The sequence below is a fragment of the Antechinus flavipes genome, chromosome 2 (genome assembly GCF_016432865.1).
Source record: "Antechinus flavipes isolate AdamAnt ecotype Samford, QLD, Australia chromosome 2, AdamAnt_v2, whole genome shotgun sequence".
Classification (NCBI taxonomy): Eukaryota; Metazoa; Chordata; class Mammalia; order Dasyuromorphia; family Dasyuridae; genus Antechinus; species Antechinus flavipes.
Genome location: NC_067399.1, coordinates 372,951,714 through 372,970,632, shown reverse-complemented (window position 1 = coordinate 372,970,632; position 18,919 = coordinate 372,951,714). Strand labels below are relative to the sequence as shown.

The window sequence follows — 18,919 nt, the reverse complement described above, 5'->3', positions numbered from 1 at the left end:
TTTATTAGCTGTATGACCCTGAGCTAGTCACTTAACCCCAGGTGCCTCGCAGGGGGAAAAAAAGTTGATCCTATTGTGCAAAATGCCATACAGACTACAAAAAGCTTTCCTTACCACAACTCTGTGAGATAGATAGTGTAAACATTATCATCCTCATTTTAAAGATGAAAGAACTTAAGCTAATAGAACTAGGTAAGTGTCAAAAAACTTGAACAAAGATAATTTGACCCCCAGTATTTTCCCACTATACCATCATGTCCTTGGTTTTATCCATGTACAGTGATTTCATTCCATCTTGCCTCTTCTAGCAGATTTTTCCCTCTTGTCACCATTCTTTCACTTATTTTCAATCTGCCTCACAGGTGAAATTTCATTTAAAAAAAAAAAAAAAGGAACAGTTATTAGGAATTAAATTCTAATACCAGCAGAGCACAAGCTTTGGCAAATCCTGCCAAGCTGGAAAGATTTCAAGAATGAGTCTGTCAAAGGACTATGTATCTGCTGTCTGAAGACCTGCGTAGCTAAATGTAGATTGACAAATTTTATGGTTGACTTCTGGATGATGAATTTTTTGGCCACAACCACTCATGAATATCATATAATAAAATAGAGGGAGTTAAGATGGTTGGTGGAGGAAGGAATCACCTGGCAGAGTCCTGAAAATTTGATTTATTAAAGTAAATATTGACCCCAACTTTATACTCAGTAGGTATCTTGTTTCCTAAACAGATGCTTTATTATTTCCAAATAGATCTTCAGAAACTTGCTCATTTTATCTTACTGATAACTTCTTAACTTCCTATTTTTATTAAGATGCTTTTCTCTCTATTATGCTTTTTCTCTAATTATGCTTTTCTCTCTAGTTACCTAAATTTGTAATTTTTGAGTCATCCTTAATTCTCCTCTCCCTTATTTTCAATATCTAGATAAATTGTAAATGGCTCATTTATCATAATCTCCATGTAATCTTCCTTTATTTCATTTTCTCAGTTTGCATATCTACCATCCTCATTCAGGCCTTCAGCTCTACTTTAAGACTATTCTTTATTGATCTTCCTATTTCAAGTTTTTCTCTAAGCCATCCTCCATATAGTTACTAAATTGATATTTGTAGCTGTCTTCACATGACTAGACAGGTTTGTAGCTGTCTTCACATGACTAGACAGATTTGATTGTGTCACTCATTCAAAACATTTCAAAGACTCACTGGCTATAGGATAGAGATTTTTTAAAAATTGTTTTATTTACTTATGGTTATATATGTATTTTAACTTTTTAAATATACATTCCTTTATGAATCATATTGAGAGAGAAAATAGGAACAAAAGGGGAAAACTACAGGAGAGAAAAAAATACGAGAGAGAGAAATGAACATTACATGTATTGATTTACATTCAATCTCCATAATCCTTTTTCTGAATGCAGATGGTGTTTTCTATTCATTGGGATTGCTTTGGATCACTGAACCACTGAGAAAGAACCAAGTCTTTCATAGTTGATCATCACATATTCTTGTTGTTATTGTGTAGAACATATTCTTGGTTCTGTTTGTTTCACTCAGCATCAGCTCACATAAATCTTTCCAGGCCTTTCAAAAATCAGCATGTTCATCATTTTTTATAGAATAATAATATTTCATTACCTTCATATACTACAGCTTATTCAACCATTCCCCAATTTATGGGCATATATTCACTTTCAAATTCTTTGCTACCACAAAAAAAGCTGCTACAAACGTTTTTGATCATGTACGTTCTTTTCCTTCCTTTATGATTTCCTTGAGATACAGACCCAGTAGTGGCACTGCTGGGTCAAAGGGTATGCACTAGGATAGAGATTTTTAACCTTTTTTATGTCATGGACTCATTTAGTAGACAGGTGAAGCTCATGGACACCTTATCAAAATAATAGTTTTAAATGTATATAATAAAATGTATAGGATAATCGAGGAAATCAATCATATTGAAATAAAATTATCAAAATATTTTTTAAAATCCAAGATATAATTTTCCCTGTTATTTCAGTTCCTTAGAGTTTGGCTCTGATCTATATTTCCATTCTTCACATTATTATCTTTCATGTATTCTTCATTCTAGCTAGTCTTCTACCTCCTATTCTCCATATATGACTTTTTATTGCTCATCTGTATGCTTTTGCACTAATTGATTCCTATTCCTTTAGTTCATTTCTTCTTGTCCTCTGCTTTTTAGAATCCCTAGTTTTCCTCAAGACTCAAGGTACTATTTTTTGCATGAATTAGTTGGTTAATCTAAAATCATGTAATAAGTACCTCTTGTGTGCCAGGTGCTGGGGTTAGTTCTAGAAATACAAAGAAGTTCAGAAGCATGATCCCAACACTCTTAAGAGTTCATATTCTAATGGAGGAGAATAACATCCAAACAAGTATGTGCATAAGATATACATACAGTGCAATTGTAAAGTAATCTCAGAGAGAAGGCAGTTGCAGGGGGCTGGGAAGAGGAGGAGAGAGTGGGAAAGGCCTCTTCTAAAAGATGGAATTTAAACTAAGTCCTGAAAGAAGCCAAAAGTTGGAAACAAGGTAGGAAAGTATGCTAAGCAGGAGATTGGGAAATGAAGTGTTACATTTGAAGACTAGCAAGAAAAGCCTGTGTCACTGAATTATATATAGAGTATTGGGAGAGGAGTAAAATGTAAGAAGACTGGAAATTTATAAAAGGCTTTAAAAGTCAAACTGGATATTATGTTTGAACCTAAGTAGAACAGAGAATCACTAGAGTTGGTGATGGTGACTGACATGGTTAGAACTGTGTTTTAGGAAGATTACTCTGGTAGCTGGTTGGAGGATAGACTAAAGTGATGGGAGATCTAAGGCAAGAAAACCAGCCAGAAAATAAAATTGCACTTGTGATGTAAGGAGAGGGTAGGATGGCAGCTGTGAGTGGAGAGGAGAAAACATTGAAAGTTGTGAATGGAGAGAAGAGGACATAAATGAGATGTTGTAAAGATAGAAATGTCAGGACTTGTCTACAAATTGGATTTATGAGGCAAGTGTGAATAAGGAGTCCAGGATGCCAGAGTTTCAACACTGTGTGATTGGTGAGCGATGTTATCTTGAGCAGTAATAGCAAAGTTAGAATATGGAGGGTTTGGGAGAAAATATACTGAATTCTGTTTTGGACTCACTAAGTTTGAGATGTCAGTATGAGGAAAAGAGTAGGGCTAGATAAATAAGACCTGATGATCATCTCTCTGCAGAGATTGAATCCATAGGAGCTGATGAGATCCCCAAATAACAAAGAATGTTGTTGTCGTTTGTTTTCAAAGAGGACCAGAATGACACTCCTATGTCAGAATCAGATTGTACCAATACAAGTTCAGAATGCTCTGCTACAGGTTGGACACCAATAGGTCATATGAACATTTGGGATAACTTTTCTAATTTTGTCTGTTTCACTTTTCCTTTGAGTTAATTCAATTCTGCTTTGCTCATAGAATATAGCACTTTTTCTGATAAGGGCATGCCATGCTGGGCAATCCTGTGCCAATGTCTTCCATGCCATACAATCAATTCTGAAGTTCTTAAGAGACACCTTGAATGTCCTAGTATTGATTTTTTTCTGACTACCTCATGAGCGTTTGCCCTATGTGAGTTCTCCATAATTTTTTTTTTTTTTGGCAAGTGCATATTTGGCATTTGAACAGTGTGGCCAGTCCAACAGAGTTGTGCTCCCTGCAGTAGAATTGAGACGTTTGGTAGTTTAGTTCAAGAAGGGATCTTATTGTCTGGTATCTTATCCTGCCAAGTGATCTTCAGAATCTTCCTAAAACAATTTAAATAAAAGTGATTCAATTTCTGGGCATGGTGCTCATATACTGTCCAGATTTCACAAGTATATAACAATAAGTTCAGCACAATGGCTCTGTAGACCTTCAGTTTGGTAGTCAGTCTGATACCTCTCCTCTCCCACACTTTCCTTCAGAGCCTCCCAAACACTGAGATAGCTCTGGAAATATGTGTGACAAGAATAGAGAAAGAAGAGAAAAGGCCTATTATAGAGACTGGGAGTGGGGCAGCTACAATTAGTGGGCTTGACTTGAAAGTAAGATCCAACAAAGTGACTGAGGAGTGCTCAGACAAGTTGGGAGAGAATCAAGAAAGAGAGATGTTCAAAAAGCCTCGAAAGGAGAAAATATCCAGATGACAGATAGTGCCAGAAGCTGCAGAGAGGACAAGAAGGATGTGTACTGAGAAAAGGCCATAGCATTAAGGAAAGACTTTGTTTAGCGGGAAAAGTATCAAAAGAAACAGTTCTATTTTTGGTTCAATTTAAAATTACTCTAATATACCTTTAGCATTAGAAAGGTCTAAATTATCCCTGAAACTGAGGATCAGACAAGGAAAAGACAGAGTCACAGAAGAAATCAGTCAGTAAAAGTAAAGATTCAAACCTACATATCCTGATTTCCAGCCCAATGTTCTTTTCACTACATTCAGCTGCTAAAGGTGTGATAGTTTTGAATTTCATAGAATCCTATAATGGTATAATTGAGAAGTATAAGAAAGTTGGGAGGCTAAGTGCCACTATCCGCAGCCATGGGCAGGTTTCCTTTGCAAGTGTGTCAAGTATAGAGCTAGAAAAGCCCTTCAAGATCATCTTACCTGAACCTACATAGTGCAGTAGAGAAAAATCTGAGTGGTTAAAGGACTTCAGTTTCACATGGGCAAGAAATGGCCCATTGCAGCCAGATCTTCTTTCTGAAAATCCAGGACTCTTTCCACTACCCAGAAGGCAGCAGCTGGCTCTATCAGTATTTTCAGAAGGGCACATGGAGTAGTAGCTACCCTCATGCACATGGTTTGGTGAAGACAATGATTAGCTATTATTTGGGAGCAACAGTAGAGAATGGGGATAAAAGTAGCTTTGTGAAGAGCTAATTTTTGGACAGATTCAAAGGAGTGACTTTCAGGGCAGAGATAGTCTGGCATCAGTATCCACAGTTTTGTGTTATCTCTGTGATATGTAAAGGAATCTATATTGTCACTGAGACTACACACACAACTTACACAGCAAGTTGACAATGAAGCTGTGATATCAGAATCAGGTAATTGCTGCTAAGGTTTTTTGTTCCAGTTGAAGATTCTGTCTCTTCCTGACATTAGAACAGAATAGTGACTCTACCATTCATAACTTAAGCAGGATAACAAAAAAAATCATTAGGTATTATCTAACTCCTATCATTTTTCAGTTGAATAAACTGGTACCTATTACTTTTCAGAGAAGGAGGTAAAGCTTTTTCAAGTCCCTAACATCAGAACACTTTTTATCTGTGTGTGGTTTTGTGTTGGGGCTGTTTGAATAAATGACTGATATTTATAAATTGAATAATTTATCCTCTAACTTGTTAAGTTCCAAGTTCAAGAAGTAAACTTCCTAAATGAAAGCTAAAAGAACAAAAAGAAAATTCTACCAAAGCTACTCCTGATGCAAACGTAATTATTATTATTAACAATAATAAAAAGAAATAGCTTATATTTGTATGCTGCGGAATAACTATGAGTTGTTCTGTATATGCTCTCTCAGAAGAGTTAGCAGTTATGAGACAACAAAACCCTGTGCTTTGTTGTAAACATTTTTATTAAAGTTTAGTCTGAAGTTGAAATTGTACTGACTTCCATATCTAATTTGTGACTATGAGCAAGTAATTTCCCCTTTTTACACCTATTTCTACATCTATAAAATGAAAAGGCTGGATATTTTCTGAGATTGTGACCTTCCATGGTTGTGTATGATCTCTCTTGGTATGAGATAAAGCATCATGTAGTGAAAAGAATATTTGGAGTTCAGGTAGCAATTATGGATCTTGGTAGACAAGCCTTCTCCACTTTTTGTGCTTCAATCCCTCCTCTTTAAAATGAGGATTACTGTGATATCTGGCTTTAGAAAGCACTTTACATGCATTATTTCACTTGATTCTCACCCCTTGAATTTCCATCTCAAAGGTTCTTCATTTTATAGATGGGAAACCAAGACTCCAAAAGCTTATGTGTCTGGCCCAAAGTAGTGCAAGGAGTGTTAGACTTGTAGTAACAAGATTTGAGTTTGAACCATAGCTCTGCCACTGATTCAACCAAGTGACCCTTAGCAAATCACTTAACTGAGGCTTGACTTTCCTTATCTGCAAAGTGGAAAGGTTGAAGTAGTAAGTGACCTGAATTCCCTGCTAACCCTATTTGTGATCCTTTGATTTACTATAGATAGTAAATAAAATAGAAAAACTGTCTCACAGTGCTACTGTGATGGAATCATTTTACAAATCTTTTAAAATTCTGTTGAAATATAAATTATTATTCCTTTCACTCATCATACTAAAATAATATGCTGCTATCAATAACTTTTTGGGTTGCAGAGGGTTATGAGTAGTAGAACTACTTACTCTTCCTTATCTAAGCTCTGATCGTCACTATGTAATTCTTGTTCATGCTTCCAGCCTGTGGGAATCAACTTAGTTAGTGTCCATTCCAGTCCTAATGACCAAATGTTATGGGCAATTGACAACAAGTGGAATGTCTATGTCCGCACTGGAATCACTGAGGAGATGCCTGTGGGAACTGACTGGGAACATGTGCCAGGTACCATTAAAAAATGTTTTTTCACCCTAATCTAGTTCCTTCCTTTTCCTTTGCCTTCCTCACCTTCCTTCAGTTTCTGCATGCTTACTGTGGCCTCACCATCCTGACCACCAAGGTCCCATTGTGACCTTGGGACGAGCCATCAAGTCATGTTTCTTGTACCCAGGATGCTGGGCAGTACCTAACAGCCACACGGAGTTTCCACAGGGATACCCACAGGACACAATGAAAGTCGCACATAAGCTCTGGATACCTCAAAGCTTCTCAAAAAAAAAAAAGTCTCACCTAACTCCCAGCTGTTCCTCCCTTCATCCAAACTGTGTAATAGCAGCAAATGTGGTAGACCCTAGCCTTCTAGATCTGGGGATCTGCTTGCAGGACTCTTGCAGCCCTGAGAGAACAAAGCAGAGAGAAGCCTCAGAGCCATTGTTGAAAGCCACCTTGTCTTGCCTCCAGGATTTAGCTGCCCTGATTATGGTAACAGGTAACTTTTCTAGGATCATCTGCCACAATATTTTTTAACACATTATTAACATTTGTAATTGAAGTCCCTGTGTTCTAAATATGCTGCTGCTATCTTTCCTCCTCTCCCTCCCTTTCCACTTTGGTATTTACAATCTGCCTGAGTCAAGTGACAGAGTTTGATTGCCTCAGCTAATCAAAACTTTGTTTTATTTTAGAAATCTTATAGTTATATCTTTATATACACATATTTTTTTTTTTGGTCTCACTAGAAAAATAGTGATCTCCTGATTCTGTATAAATGCTGAAAAAAATGATTGTTTCCCAAACTACCCATAACATGTGAATAGTTGAGAATATATAAGCATCAACGTCTTTATTACTATTGTTGTTGCTCTAATTAGTTCAGATTGCAATCATAAGCAACAGAAGTATCAGAGGATCTAGAGCTAGGAAGAACTCTGGAAATCTTCTAGTTCATTTCTGTCACTTTACAAATGAGGAAACTGAGACATAGAAAGGTTAAAGCAAATTGCCCGATTTCACACAGGATAATGATTAAGCCAGTATTTGAACTCGGGTCTTTTAAAAAAAAATCTGTAATGGCAAAGTGGGTAATATTTTAACTTATTTAATGACTCAGATTCATAGATTTAAAGCTGAAAAGGACTTTGGAGGCCCTTGAATCCAACATCCAACATCTGAGGCCCAGAGAGGTTAATTGACTTAAAGACAGCCACACAGTTTGGAATTAACAGAAACTCGGGGCCTTGGACTTTAGTCTACCACATTTTCCATAATATAGCAATGCCTCTTAATTATCATAATCATCTAGCATTCCCCTTGCTGGGTTGAGTGAGGTTTGGAGGGCTATATATTCTCACATTGCTAAACTTTCTACATTTTGTATTTATTTTTTATAATTTTTCTATCTTCTCTCTCATTCATTAAATTTCCCCTAACAGTAAATACGCTTGCCTCTTGCGGCCCTTCTCCCAGCTCTTCATTCTAATCTGCTGTGGTCTGGGAAACCAAATAAACAGGCCTGTCAGAGCTCTATGTCAAAGAAACATCAGTAGATTTCTGAATAAGAACCTAAGGAGCCCCCAAGTCATACATGTGAGCTTTAGTTCAGAGACTTTATTAGTTATTTTAGTTTTCTCCCTTACTTCAGGATTACTGACTGGGTTTCAGATAGGTTTCAGATATTCTAAATGGGCAAGAGTCTTGAATTTTTAAGTGGTTTCTTTCCTTTGGTTATAAATTTAAAAAGAGAGAAGTTTCTTATGCCTCATAGCTTCTGACCTAGTGTTGGGCCCGAGTAGGTCCTTAATACATGTTTCATGAATCTCTACATCTTTGTCTTTACTGGTTTAATCAAAAGAGCATTATCCCGAGTCAGGAAAGTTGGGTTTCAGGCCTACATTTGCCACTAACTGGCAGTGTGAATTCTCCTCTTTAGACCTTAGTTTCTTTATCTGTCAAATGAGAAGGTTGAAATAGATGATCACTAAAATATCTTTAGTTCTGATATTTTGTCTTCTCTGATAAGGAAGTTTCCTCCTGCTTTGACATGTTATGTTTCTATGATTCAGTAAAAGACCTGAGAACAGGAAGCAATCTAGAACAAAGTTTCTTAGACTATGGGTTACTTCCCCTATGATGTTGCATAACTGAATGGGGTGGGGAGGAAGAGACACAAAATTATGATTTATTATCAACAAATGTTCATTTTGTGTACCTATTTTATATATGTATACACCTAGCATAGAAAACCAAAAACAACTTCCTGAATTTTTGTAAAGGGGAAAACTGGTTCTTATGGAAGAGAGGTAGCCCTTGCATTTCCAGGTTAAAATGTTAGAGCAACAAGTTAGTGTGTGTCATGGAATCTGTCTACTTTAGGATTACAGGCTTCTTATCTTGCTGTAAGTACAAGAACAGTTTGGGCACACTGTGCAAATGGTGATGTGGCCCGCCGGTATGGCATCACTGATAAGAACCCTGCAGGAGACTACTGGAAGAAAATCCCTGGAAATATGTCATGTTTGACAGGTAAGTCATTGTGTATTTGTTTAGTTTGGGAAACCTCATGAAACACACACACACACACACACACACACACACACACACACACACACACACATCTTTTTTTTTTCCCCTGGGTTATCAGAACACAAATAAATATGTACTAAAGACAGAACTATAGAAAAAGAAGAGAGAAACTTCCATTATCTTTACCAAAGTCATCCAAAACACCATTATTTGGATATCCATGATTGTGTCTCTCTTCCTACCTCCAGGTTGAGTTTGTAAAGCCATCATCTTGTAAAGCCAGTCATCAAAACCTAGATGGGTCTTTGTAGTATTAATAACTGGGTTTGTGGATTGTTAGAGTTGGAAAAACTTTGGGTTTCAGTTCTAACTATATTTGTCATTACATGTTTGACCCTTCTCTACTTCACATTCTTCATGTTAAAAGTGAGAGGTTGAACTAAGTAGTTTCTAGTACCCCTTCTGTCTCTAAGTTTTAAAATTCCTCTCCAAATCTCTGTTAACCTATCCACACAATGAATACTTACTCTGCAGATTTCATGGGATTATTGTGAAGATCATATTTATACAATTTTTTAAGATTTACAAAGCACTTTCCTTATTGCTACCCTATGAGTTAAATAGTAGAGGTATCATTGCCTCTTTTTTTTTTTTTTTTTTTTTTTTTACAGAGAATGAACTAATTTGTCCAGGTTTATACAATTAATAAGTGCCGACCAGGATTCAAACACTAGTCTCTAAATGTGAATGCCCTTTTCCATTACATAATTAATCTTTGTGCGTTAATATCACTATTAGGCTCTTTATTTAAATATTTATTTTTTAGTATTTAAATTTAATTTAAACTTATTTAAATTACATGCAATTAATTAAATGAAAACTGTTTTCTTTTCAGTGACCCCTTTAGATGAACTATGGGCTATTGGCCCATTAGGATATCTTCTCCAGCGTCTTACAAAGACCTTCAGCCACTCCCACATCTTACAGAAAACTGGCAGCACTTCAGTCTTACTTCATCCTGATGACTTTGAAGATGAATGGGAAGTTATCTGAAGGGATCTTTGTGAAGGATTTCTCAAGAATTCCTATAATTGGCATAACTGGCTTCAGTCAGCTCCTTTTTGACATGTGCCCAGTTAACACCTGACCGTCCATCCCAAGTGAATCCACATTTTTCAGTATTTCTCTGGAAGCCAACAACTGTGGCAAACTGAAATTAAACTCTTAATTCTAGCAGCTCATTCTGGACCATTAACTCAGTTAATCTCATTAGTTGTGACAACAGCTACTTTTCAGTCTCAAGTACACTAACATCTATAAATATGTAATATCTTTGTGAGAGGGGCTTCTGTTTATGTTCAACACATTGTCAACAAATCTCATTGTTGGATAAAGTGAAATTATCTTAAGTTCCTATCATCAAAAATTCAGGTTAAGCTGAAACATAGTATGTGTACATTAGATAAAATTTCAAATCTTCAGTACCAACAAGAGGTAGTAAATGTAGATTATGAAGTAGAATTTGTTGTTTTTTGGTTTTATTCTCCCCAAAATGATGGATTAGGACCAGCACGATCAGTTTCCTGTTATAAACATGTAATAGCCCAGGGCTAAATGGAGAATCAGGTTAATGTTCTTCGACCATCACAGTTTGTTCAGATAATGGCTTCAATTACACTCATAGGAGTTGATTCTCCTCCTCTCGGGCAAACTCTAAGAGTTGTTGAAATATTGATGATCTCAACTCCAGAGGGGCAAGTAAATGGAGATGAAGCGCAATAGAACAGGATAGGTGAATGGACTCACACAAAGACCCCAGACGGTGCTCTCCCTGACTGCACTCAGGGCAAAGTAGTGTTCTCATTCTCATAATATAAGGCAAGTGAAATAATAATATTTAAGATATATGGATGAAAATGAGATACACAAGTGTATGTAGATACTTGAGATGTGTCCCACAAGCTGAGTTAGTGATGAGATGGGGAAATGTTTTCACTACTGGGAGTATAGCTATGTTAGCTAAATTTAGCAATGTCTTTAAAGTTATATTTAACACATGTTGCCTGTTGAAAACAGGCAACATCCTCAGTCAATTAATCATTGCCATTCTTTTAGATTTGCTATAAACCTCTCTGAGATACCTCATTCTTTAAAAAATTAGAACTAAAGATATAAAATAGAGCTTTTATGTTAAAAAATCATAATGAACTTTTCCCCTTCTCATACTTTAGCTTTATTTTGAATTTGTGCTTCTTTATCAGACTGTCAATTTTAAGAAGGGGAAGAGAGAAGTCAGCTTTATATAGTGAGCTCAGAGAAAAGGATCTTGTTATCTTCACTCCTAGACCCCTTGCCTGGGCAGCAGGCTGCTTCTCATTCAGATCCATACCTCAGCACAGTTCCCCAGAAATGTTAACAGTCTTTGAACATGAATCCTTGGAAATTGCTCTCTACCATCTGCCCATCCCAGGCAAACTTGAAAATAGCCTTGTGTCCCATGTAGAGTCAGAACCTCTACTCTTCCCTCTCCCTTCACCTTTGAAAGTAGCAGTAGACAACAATTTCAGTTAAGAGGCTTTTTGTTGGTTTTAGTTTGGGGCCTTGCTTTTAGATCTCAACACCTGTTTAACGTAAGTGTGTTAGGATGTATGAGAATCGCGCTCTTGACTTGTGAAGATACAATCCTAGAATAATACTATGGAAGGACCAAGTTAGGGAGAAAGGAGTTTTATATTAATAATTGAGGAAGAACCAGTGGCCCAATATTCCCCAATGCACCTAGAACCAGATTTAAATGTAATCAGGCAATGTTTAACAAAATAAATATACAAAAAAATGTAGATGTTAATTTGTAATTTTCTAAGTCAATATGTAGCTCACAGGGAACTGTTTGAGCTTGACACCATTGGTCTAAAAGATTCTTTAATGTGGACACTTTTATATAATATTTTGTATTATAGCCCCAGTCCAGGTACAAGTTATGTACTATGTTATACACTGTGCCTTGTTTGGTTCATAATGGATATGGAAGCCCTTAAGTCATAGAACTTTTAGTGCAATTCAAATTGAGTCTGGTTAATAATTATAAAAGTCCTCTAGCTTCATTGCTCTGAATAGTATTTTTATTTGGGTTTTAACTTTTGCTTGTGCTTTAAGAGTGCAATAAACTAAACTTTTTCAAAACTGTATGTGTCAGGTGTTTCAGTAACATGGTGGAGGCCCTCACAGTAGGGTTGATTTTCCTTTGCATCTTTGCAAATAAACTTCTAGGTTTTTCCTAACTATGAAAAGAATACAATGACTGTGAAGAAAATTTTTAAGACAGAGGAGCATGGAAGAGCAGAAAGAATACTGGACCAGAGGGTAAGAGAATGTGAGTTCTGTTCTTAGATATTTTATCTCATCATGTAATCGCAGGAGAAAACCCTTTTCTTCCTTGGACCTCAATGTTCTTATCTGAAAATGAGGGTTTTGATGTCAAGTCCCTTAGGGGGGAAAAAGTCCCTTAGAGCTCTATTTATTTTGTGATTTTACAATTCTAAGGTTTCTTTTATCTCTAATGTTCTTTGTATGATTCTGATAGCTAGATAGATAGACAGACAGACAAGTGATCTATATTAAATAGTTTTTTAAGGGAGAAAAAAAATTTTCATTGATTTGCTGAAGGGAAGGCACAAGTTTGATGTTAATGTGGAAATGGTAGTGTCAGAGAGGAACTTTTAATCTGATGTTTTAACATACAAAGAGAATTCACAGAGAAGGCTAAAACACTCCAAACATTGTAGGTAGGCCTGTTTCTAAAAGCATGCCAGGCAGATTCCCTGGAGGTCAAGTCAGTGCAATGTGGTAATAATAATAATAATAGCTGACATTTATATGTCAGAGGCAATGTGGTATCGTGGAAAGAGAGCATAGGTCTTGGAATCAGATGCCGTAGATTTGTGTTCTGGTTTCCACATTTCCTAGCTTTGCGACTAAATGAATCTCTCAACCTCCCTAACCTTCCATTTTCTTTTCTATAAAATGGGAATGATAATGCTTTCACCACTTCCCATACAGGATTATTGTCAGGAAAGCACTTGATACATCTTAAAGGTGTTATATAAATTTGAGTTGTTATATAGCGTTTCATAATGGCAACATGCTTTTCACATAGATTCAATGAATCCTCACAATAAACCCTGCGTGAGGAAACTAACTCAAAGACAAGAAATCATTTGCTAGTAAGTAGAGAGTCAAGGCTATAAACCAGAAGGCAGATGTGCAATTGCTCTGTTATTATCCAACCTTGCTTTAACTATCTTTTTAATGTTTCTGACTCTTGAGTCACAGCAAGTTATTTATAACTTATGTCTCTGTAACTTATGAAAGTTAGATGTAATAAAATGCTTTTATATAGGGCTGATTGTAAGGCTCTAAGACAGAAAGTGAACTTTGCTAACAAAAAGTGCTAGGTATCCAAACTTCTATTAAAAGATCAATAGTATTTTTCAGAGTTGTTTGTTTTCTGTTGCTTTTTTTTTTTTAAGTGTTAGGGCAGGCTCAGTAGATGGCCTCTAGGCCTGGAGTCAGGAATGCTCATTTTCCCAAGTTCAAATCTGGCCTCAGACATTTACTAGATTGGTGGTCTTGGGAAAGTCACTTAATCCTATTTGCCTTAGTTTCCTCTGCTGTAAAATGAGCTGGAGAAGGAAAATGGCAAAGTACTCTACTTTCTTACCTATTACCTATAAGGTAATGACCTTATCTCTGTCTTTATGTGAGACTTGACCATGAGCCTGACCTTGGCCCCAAATTCTATCTATATTCTGAGAACTAAAGCTGTGATAACCATGAGTGCCCCAAAATAGAAGAATCCAAATGTACTTGACTACCTAGGCTTTAGGAGATGGAAATGGTTAAAGCAGTTTGGCTGAAAAGAAGAATTTATGGAAGGTTGTAATATGAAGTGAAACTGGAAAAGTGTGCTAGAGCCAAATTTATGGAGGCCTAATTCTAAAGTAAAGGTTTTATATTTTATCCTAGAGGAAATAAAGAACCACTTAAGGTTTTTAACAGAGGGAAAAGTGGACAGTAATTGGAAGATTTTTTTGACAATTTTGTGGTGGATAAATCTGAGAGGAGAGACCAATTAGGATGCTGTTGAAATAGGCTATTTCACTAGGGGAAAGGTAGTGGCAGTGAGATTGGGGAAAGAGGATGATTGAGAAATGTTCTAATGTTTTGAACCAGGAGAATACAGTACCAGTAGACAGTACAATATTGAAGATGGAGGTGGGATATCAATAAGGCAAACTCCCAAACGATACAGGATGAGATGGGATGGGATGAAGGGGCACCAGTGGAAGAGTTGGCTTTGACAAGGAACCTGAAGCAAGAGGAGAAAAGAATGGTTGTGAAAAGAAAGTTGTGAAGAGGATCTGAAGTGTAGAATGATCACAGTCTGGAGAAGAGCTCACTATAGATAGGTTCAGAAAAGGGAGAACTGGGAGGAATCCAGGGACCGAATAGTTGAGGAAAACAAAAAAGAGTAGGTGTATGTGTGAAGCTGTGGAATGATAGGAGATTGTAATTGGAGAAAGGGATTTCAGAATTTAGTATCTTGAAGCTGGAACAATTTTGGATGTTGATGATCTGAAAATCCTTCCTATTGTTGGCTGCAATAGAATGGAAGACAGAGGTCATGGGATTTGAAGAAATTGATAAAGAGGTCTGGATGTTTGGATCATCTGTGTGAATACTGAAATCACCAAGGATAACAACAAAACTTCCCAGTAGAAAGGAAACCCGTGGGCCCAGTGCTAAACTCATTGAGGAAGAAAAGAGTATGACTTTAAGTTTGGTAGATGATAGAAGCAAGAGATAGTGGAATAGAATTGGATACTTTGATCTTCAGAAGAGGAAAGGATAAGGTAGTAGAGGGAAGTTTTAGAAGTGGCCTCACGGAGCAAGATCATTTCTTACTCCTCTAGAGGAGGGGATGAGGTGGCCTGAGACTAGAAGGAGATTGGTGGTGGTGGTGGTGGTGGTGTGGTGGTGGTGGTGGTGGTGGTGGTGGTGTTTGTCCTTCATTCTTGAAGATGACCATTAAGTCAGGGAGGTAAGGCTGTGACATGTAAAGTGAATTAGATTTAAGTGAGGCAGGGATGAGCAATGTTACCTGCTTCACTCTCTCCTCCGGAACTAAAGTTCCCCTTTATTGTCGGGCCTCAGTTTCCCTAATTGGTCTTGCCTCAGTTTCCTTAAATGTTATGCCTCAATCCCCATAGTTGCAAATCCCCGCTCGGGTTCATTAAGATTGATATAACTCAGAGGTTATAAATTGTCAATGTATAAACTCAAGATAAGGGGGAATCCAGACTTCCCGGCTCTAAGACACATCTTTAACTCCCAGTTTGTTAGAATTTGTGGTCCTACCCCCAATTTGTCAGAATCAGATTGATAGTCCCTGCCTGGAAATTCCTGATCACCAGAGTTTGGACTCCACCCCCCTTTGTCTTAGAGCCCCAAGCTTGGAGCCAAGGATATAGATGTCATTGAGAACTCACATTCCCTGCTGGATGCTTTGGAAATCAGCTTCACAGCAGCATGCCCCCAGCACAATCTCTCCCTTTCAATAAAATATTAAAAACTCTCTAATCTCTATCTTGTCTCAGTTTCTCTGGCATTACACTATCTAAGTCCAGTTGCCAGATACAGATCAGGATGACTGAGGACAGTCTTGGATGAAGTGGTCTTTTTAAGGACTTTTTAAAGAACTTGTTTTTTTTTTTTTTAAAGCTAAGACCTTTAATAGGTCTCCGTTTGACTGAGACAACACCCAGTGAGTGGTTAAGGCTAGATAAGAAATGAGGCAGAGAAAGATCCCTTTTACTTGTTTTTGTTTTTTGTTTTTTAAATAAATTTGGATAGGGGATTTCTGGCCCAAATAGAAACAATTGCTATTTACATTCATTCTGAGCCAATTGGGATCCAACCAGTGATCAAGTGAAACTTGACTTGGGACCTGTATGTTTTGGCCCTTGTGAAAAGATGAGGAAGGGCACATCATTTCTCTATCTCTCTCCCCCAACCTTAAGGAGCAGAAAATGAAGATTTTTCAGGAGAAGCATATGGCTTAGACTTCCATATCCTGGGTGCCATCTTTTGCCTTTTTTATTTCCTCTTCCAAACAGGTCAGAAACAGCTGATTCTTAAAATGGATGTAACCAATCTTGAAGGTTACCATATGGACAATCAATCCTGAGTCTGAGAGATCCCAAATTCTAGAGTTTTTGAGAAACTGAGAATATAAGATTCAGGGCCATTTTCTCAGAGGAAAAAAAAGATTTCCTCAACAGCATGTAATTTGGAGAAGGAAAACTGTATTTACTTTGAAGCTGGAAGACTAAAGTGATAGAACATAGGACTCTGCCCCCTCCCACTTCCCCATAGGAAAACTGGGTTTGAGAATTTAAAATGACCCAGCAATCCCAAACCCCTTTTGCATACTTAAAAGACTCTTGTATCCTCCTCTTCTGCATAACATTAGCAGCAGAGATCTCATGCAAGACTTCTGTCTCCCTGCCCCTATCTTTGATATATTCCCTTAACAAACAGTTGCAAATATGTCAGATATTGGAAGCAAGCTAACCTTTTTGCTAGTTTCTTTAGATCCTATAAAAAGCCCTATCTATAGTCCTTTTGTTTGGGGGCCACATGCTTTGGATGTAAATCCCATGTAGCCAGTAGACTCTAATAAGTTCTCCAATTAAAATGATTATTTCTCAACTCATCTCTATATATCCTGGCACAACAAAAGCCACACCATACTGAAACAAGAGATTCAAACTTTGTCAACCTTACTATTTTCATGAATTGTTTGGATTGATTTAAGTCTGAGGAAAGTAGGAAGAATTTTTTCAGTAATCCCTGAAGGTTTCTTTTCTTTCTGGGGGAAGAAGGAATGGGGTGTCTAATGGCCTATTGAGCTGCATTATATTTCTATATTGTTTGTGGACTCCTTTTGAGTTCTATGTACCTATGGTGAGTGGTAAGGCTGTCCATTTGAGTATCTGTACAGGAGCAGGAACCTCATTAACTACATTTGGGGAAATCTAGGTAATAAGCCATACTTAAGCTTTGTTTTGGAGATAATCTGGATTATCCTTAAATGGGGGCTAAACCAGAGAGGAAAATAACCATTCTGAGGTCAGCTTGAGGAATTTAGCCTGATTCCCATAAACTCAGAATCCTGAGGTGGAAATGGGGTGAGAGAAAGAGAAGGGGAGGATGGCTAAGCCAGGAGTGGTACAGGCTTTGTGACAGGAGTGGTAACCTGAACTAATCTTTGAAGGAAGCTAAAAAGTCTAAGAGATATTGGTGAGGAGGAAATGCAGCATTTGCCTTTGTAGAGGTTATAGGAAATAAAATGCCAAATTTGAGTGGGTGTCAGGAATAATGTAAATTGTCTACAAAAGTAGGTGAGAGCCACACTATGGAAGTGGAGTGACTGGCTTTTGGTCACACAGCTAGTTTATAAACTTAGATTTGAACTCAAGTCTCCTGATTCCACATCACTACCAAACTCATAATAAAAATTTTCATTTATATAACACTTTAAAGTTACCAAAGCATTTTACAGATATTTCATTTGATCTTCAAAACAACCCCAGGTGGTAGATATTATCCACATTTTACTGATAAGGAAACTGAGACTGAGAGTGGTTAAAGGATTTACCCAGGATTATATAGCTATTAAAAGTATTTGAAGCTCTATTTCAACTCAGGTCTTACTGTCTACCAGGTCTATCCTGCTCCACATAGTTCTCAAAGATGGATGGGATGAGCAAATGGTAGAGAAGGAGCCATCCAAAAAAGATTGATTGTCTTATGTTCTTGTTTAAATCCATTGCCAGGATTCTGGAGGGGCCAGGAGAGAACTGGATAGGGCCAGAAGGGCAAATCTACCTTGCCCTAGGAAAAGAACATGGCTGGTACCCTTGGACTGGCTGCTTACATTGCATTTCTGCCAAGTTACAGAAGGGTGTAGGAGAGTCATGTAGATGATGAAAAGATGGATACTTTGTCCACTTCCTTCCTGACTCAACTTGAAGTAGTAACTTTGAGTCATCATCCTCGCCCTTCTTTGTCTAGGCCACCTCATCAGCTGGTCAGGCATGGTATTGCCACTTGGGGTTGGGCTATGTCCAAGAGTCAGGATAGGACTGAGGAAAAGGCCTCCTGACTCAAGTTCCATTAAAGAAATGCACCCAGGTACTCACTGGGGAGGTGTTGATTAAAAGCTCGAGCCAACAATCACATCCAGAGAGAGAAGTATAGAGACAATGTTAGCCGAAGCATAATTATTTTCACCTTTTTTTTTTCTTTGTCGTGGCTTTTTTCCCCCTTTTGGTCTGACTTTTCTTGCACAATATGGAATATGAAAATCCTTTTTAAAAAGGATTGTACATATTTAACTTAGATTGCTTGCTGTCTTGGGAAGAAGGGAGGTAAAGGAGACAGAAAAATTTAGAACACAAAAGTTTTACAAAAATGAATGTTGAAAACTTAGCTTTATATGTACTTGGAAAAATAAAATACTATTATAAAAACTAAACACACAAAACCTCCCACTAAAAAAACAAGGTTGAGCCAAATGGAAAAGGCACACTCAACTTCAAGGACACAGATGGACACTCTTTCCTTCCCTCCAACCCACCTCCAATCCTGGGAGAATAAGGTTCAAATCCTTGGATCCTGTTTTAGATGGGGACAGTAATAAATGGGAAAGGGTTTGGATTCAGGAAC

General features: G+C 37.3%; 1 protein-coding gene across 1 annotated transcript in view; it reads left to right on the top strand.

The window, feature by feature from the left end:
- TECPR2 (tectonin beta-propeller repeat containing 2) overlaps positions 1-12,313 on the top strand; it is a 153,663-nt gene extending 141,350 nt beyond the window's left edge. The window contains exons 18-20 of the mRNA XM_051978328.1: positions 6,472-6,613; positions 8,981-9,130; positions 10,026-12,313. Coding sequence (XP_051834288.1) covers positions 6,472-6,613; positions 8,981-9,130; positions 10,026-10,183 — 450 coding nt within the window. The 3' untranslated portion in view covers positions 10,184-12,313. The remainder of the gene's footprint in view (positions 1-6,471; positions 6,614-8,980; positions 9,131-10,025) is intronic.
- The last annotated feature ends 6,606 nt before the right edge of the window (positions 12,314-18,919 follow it).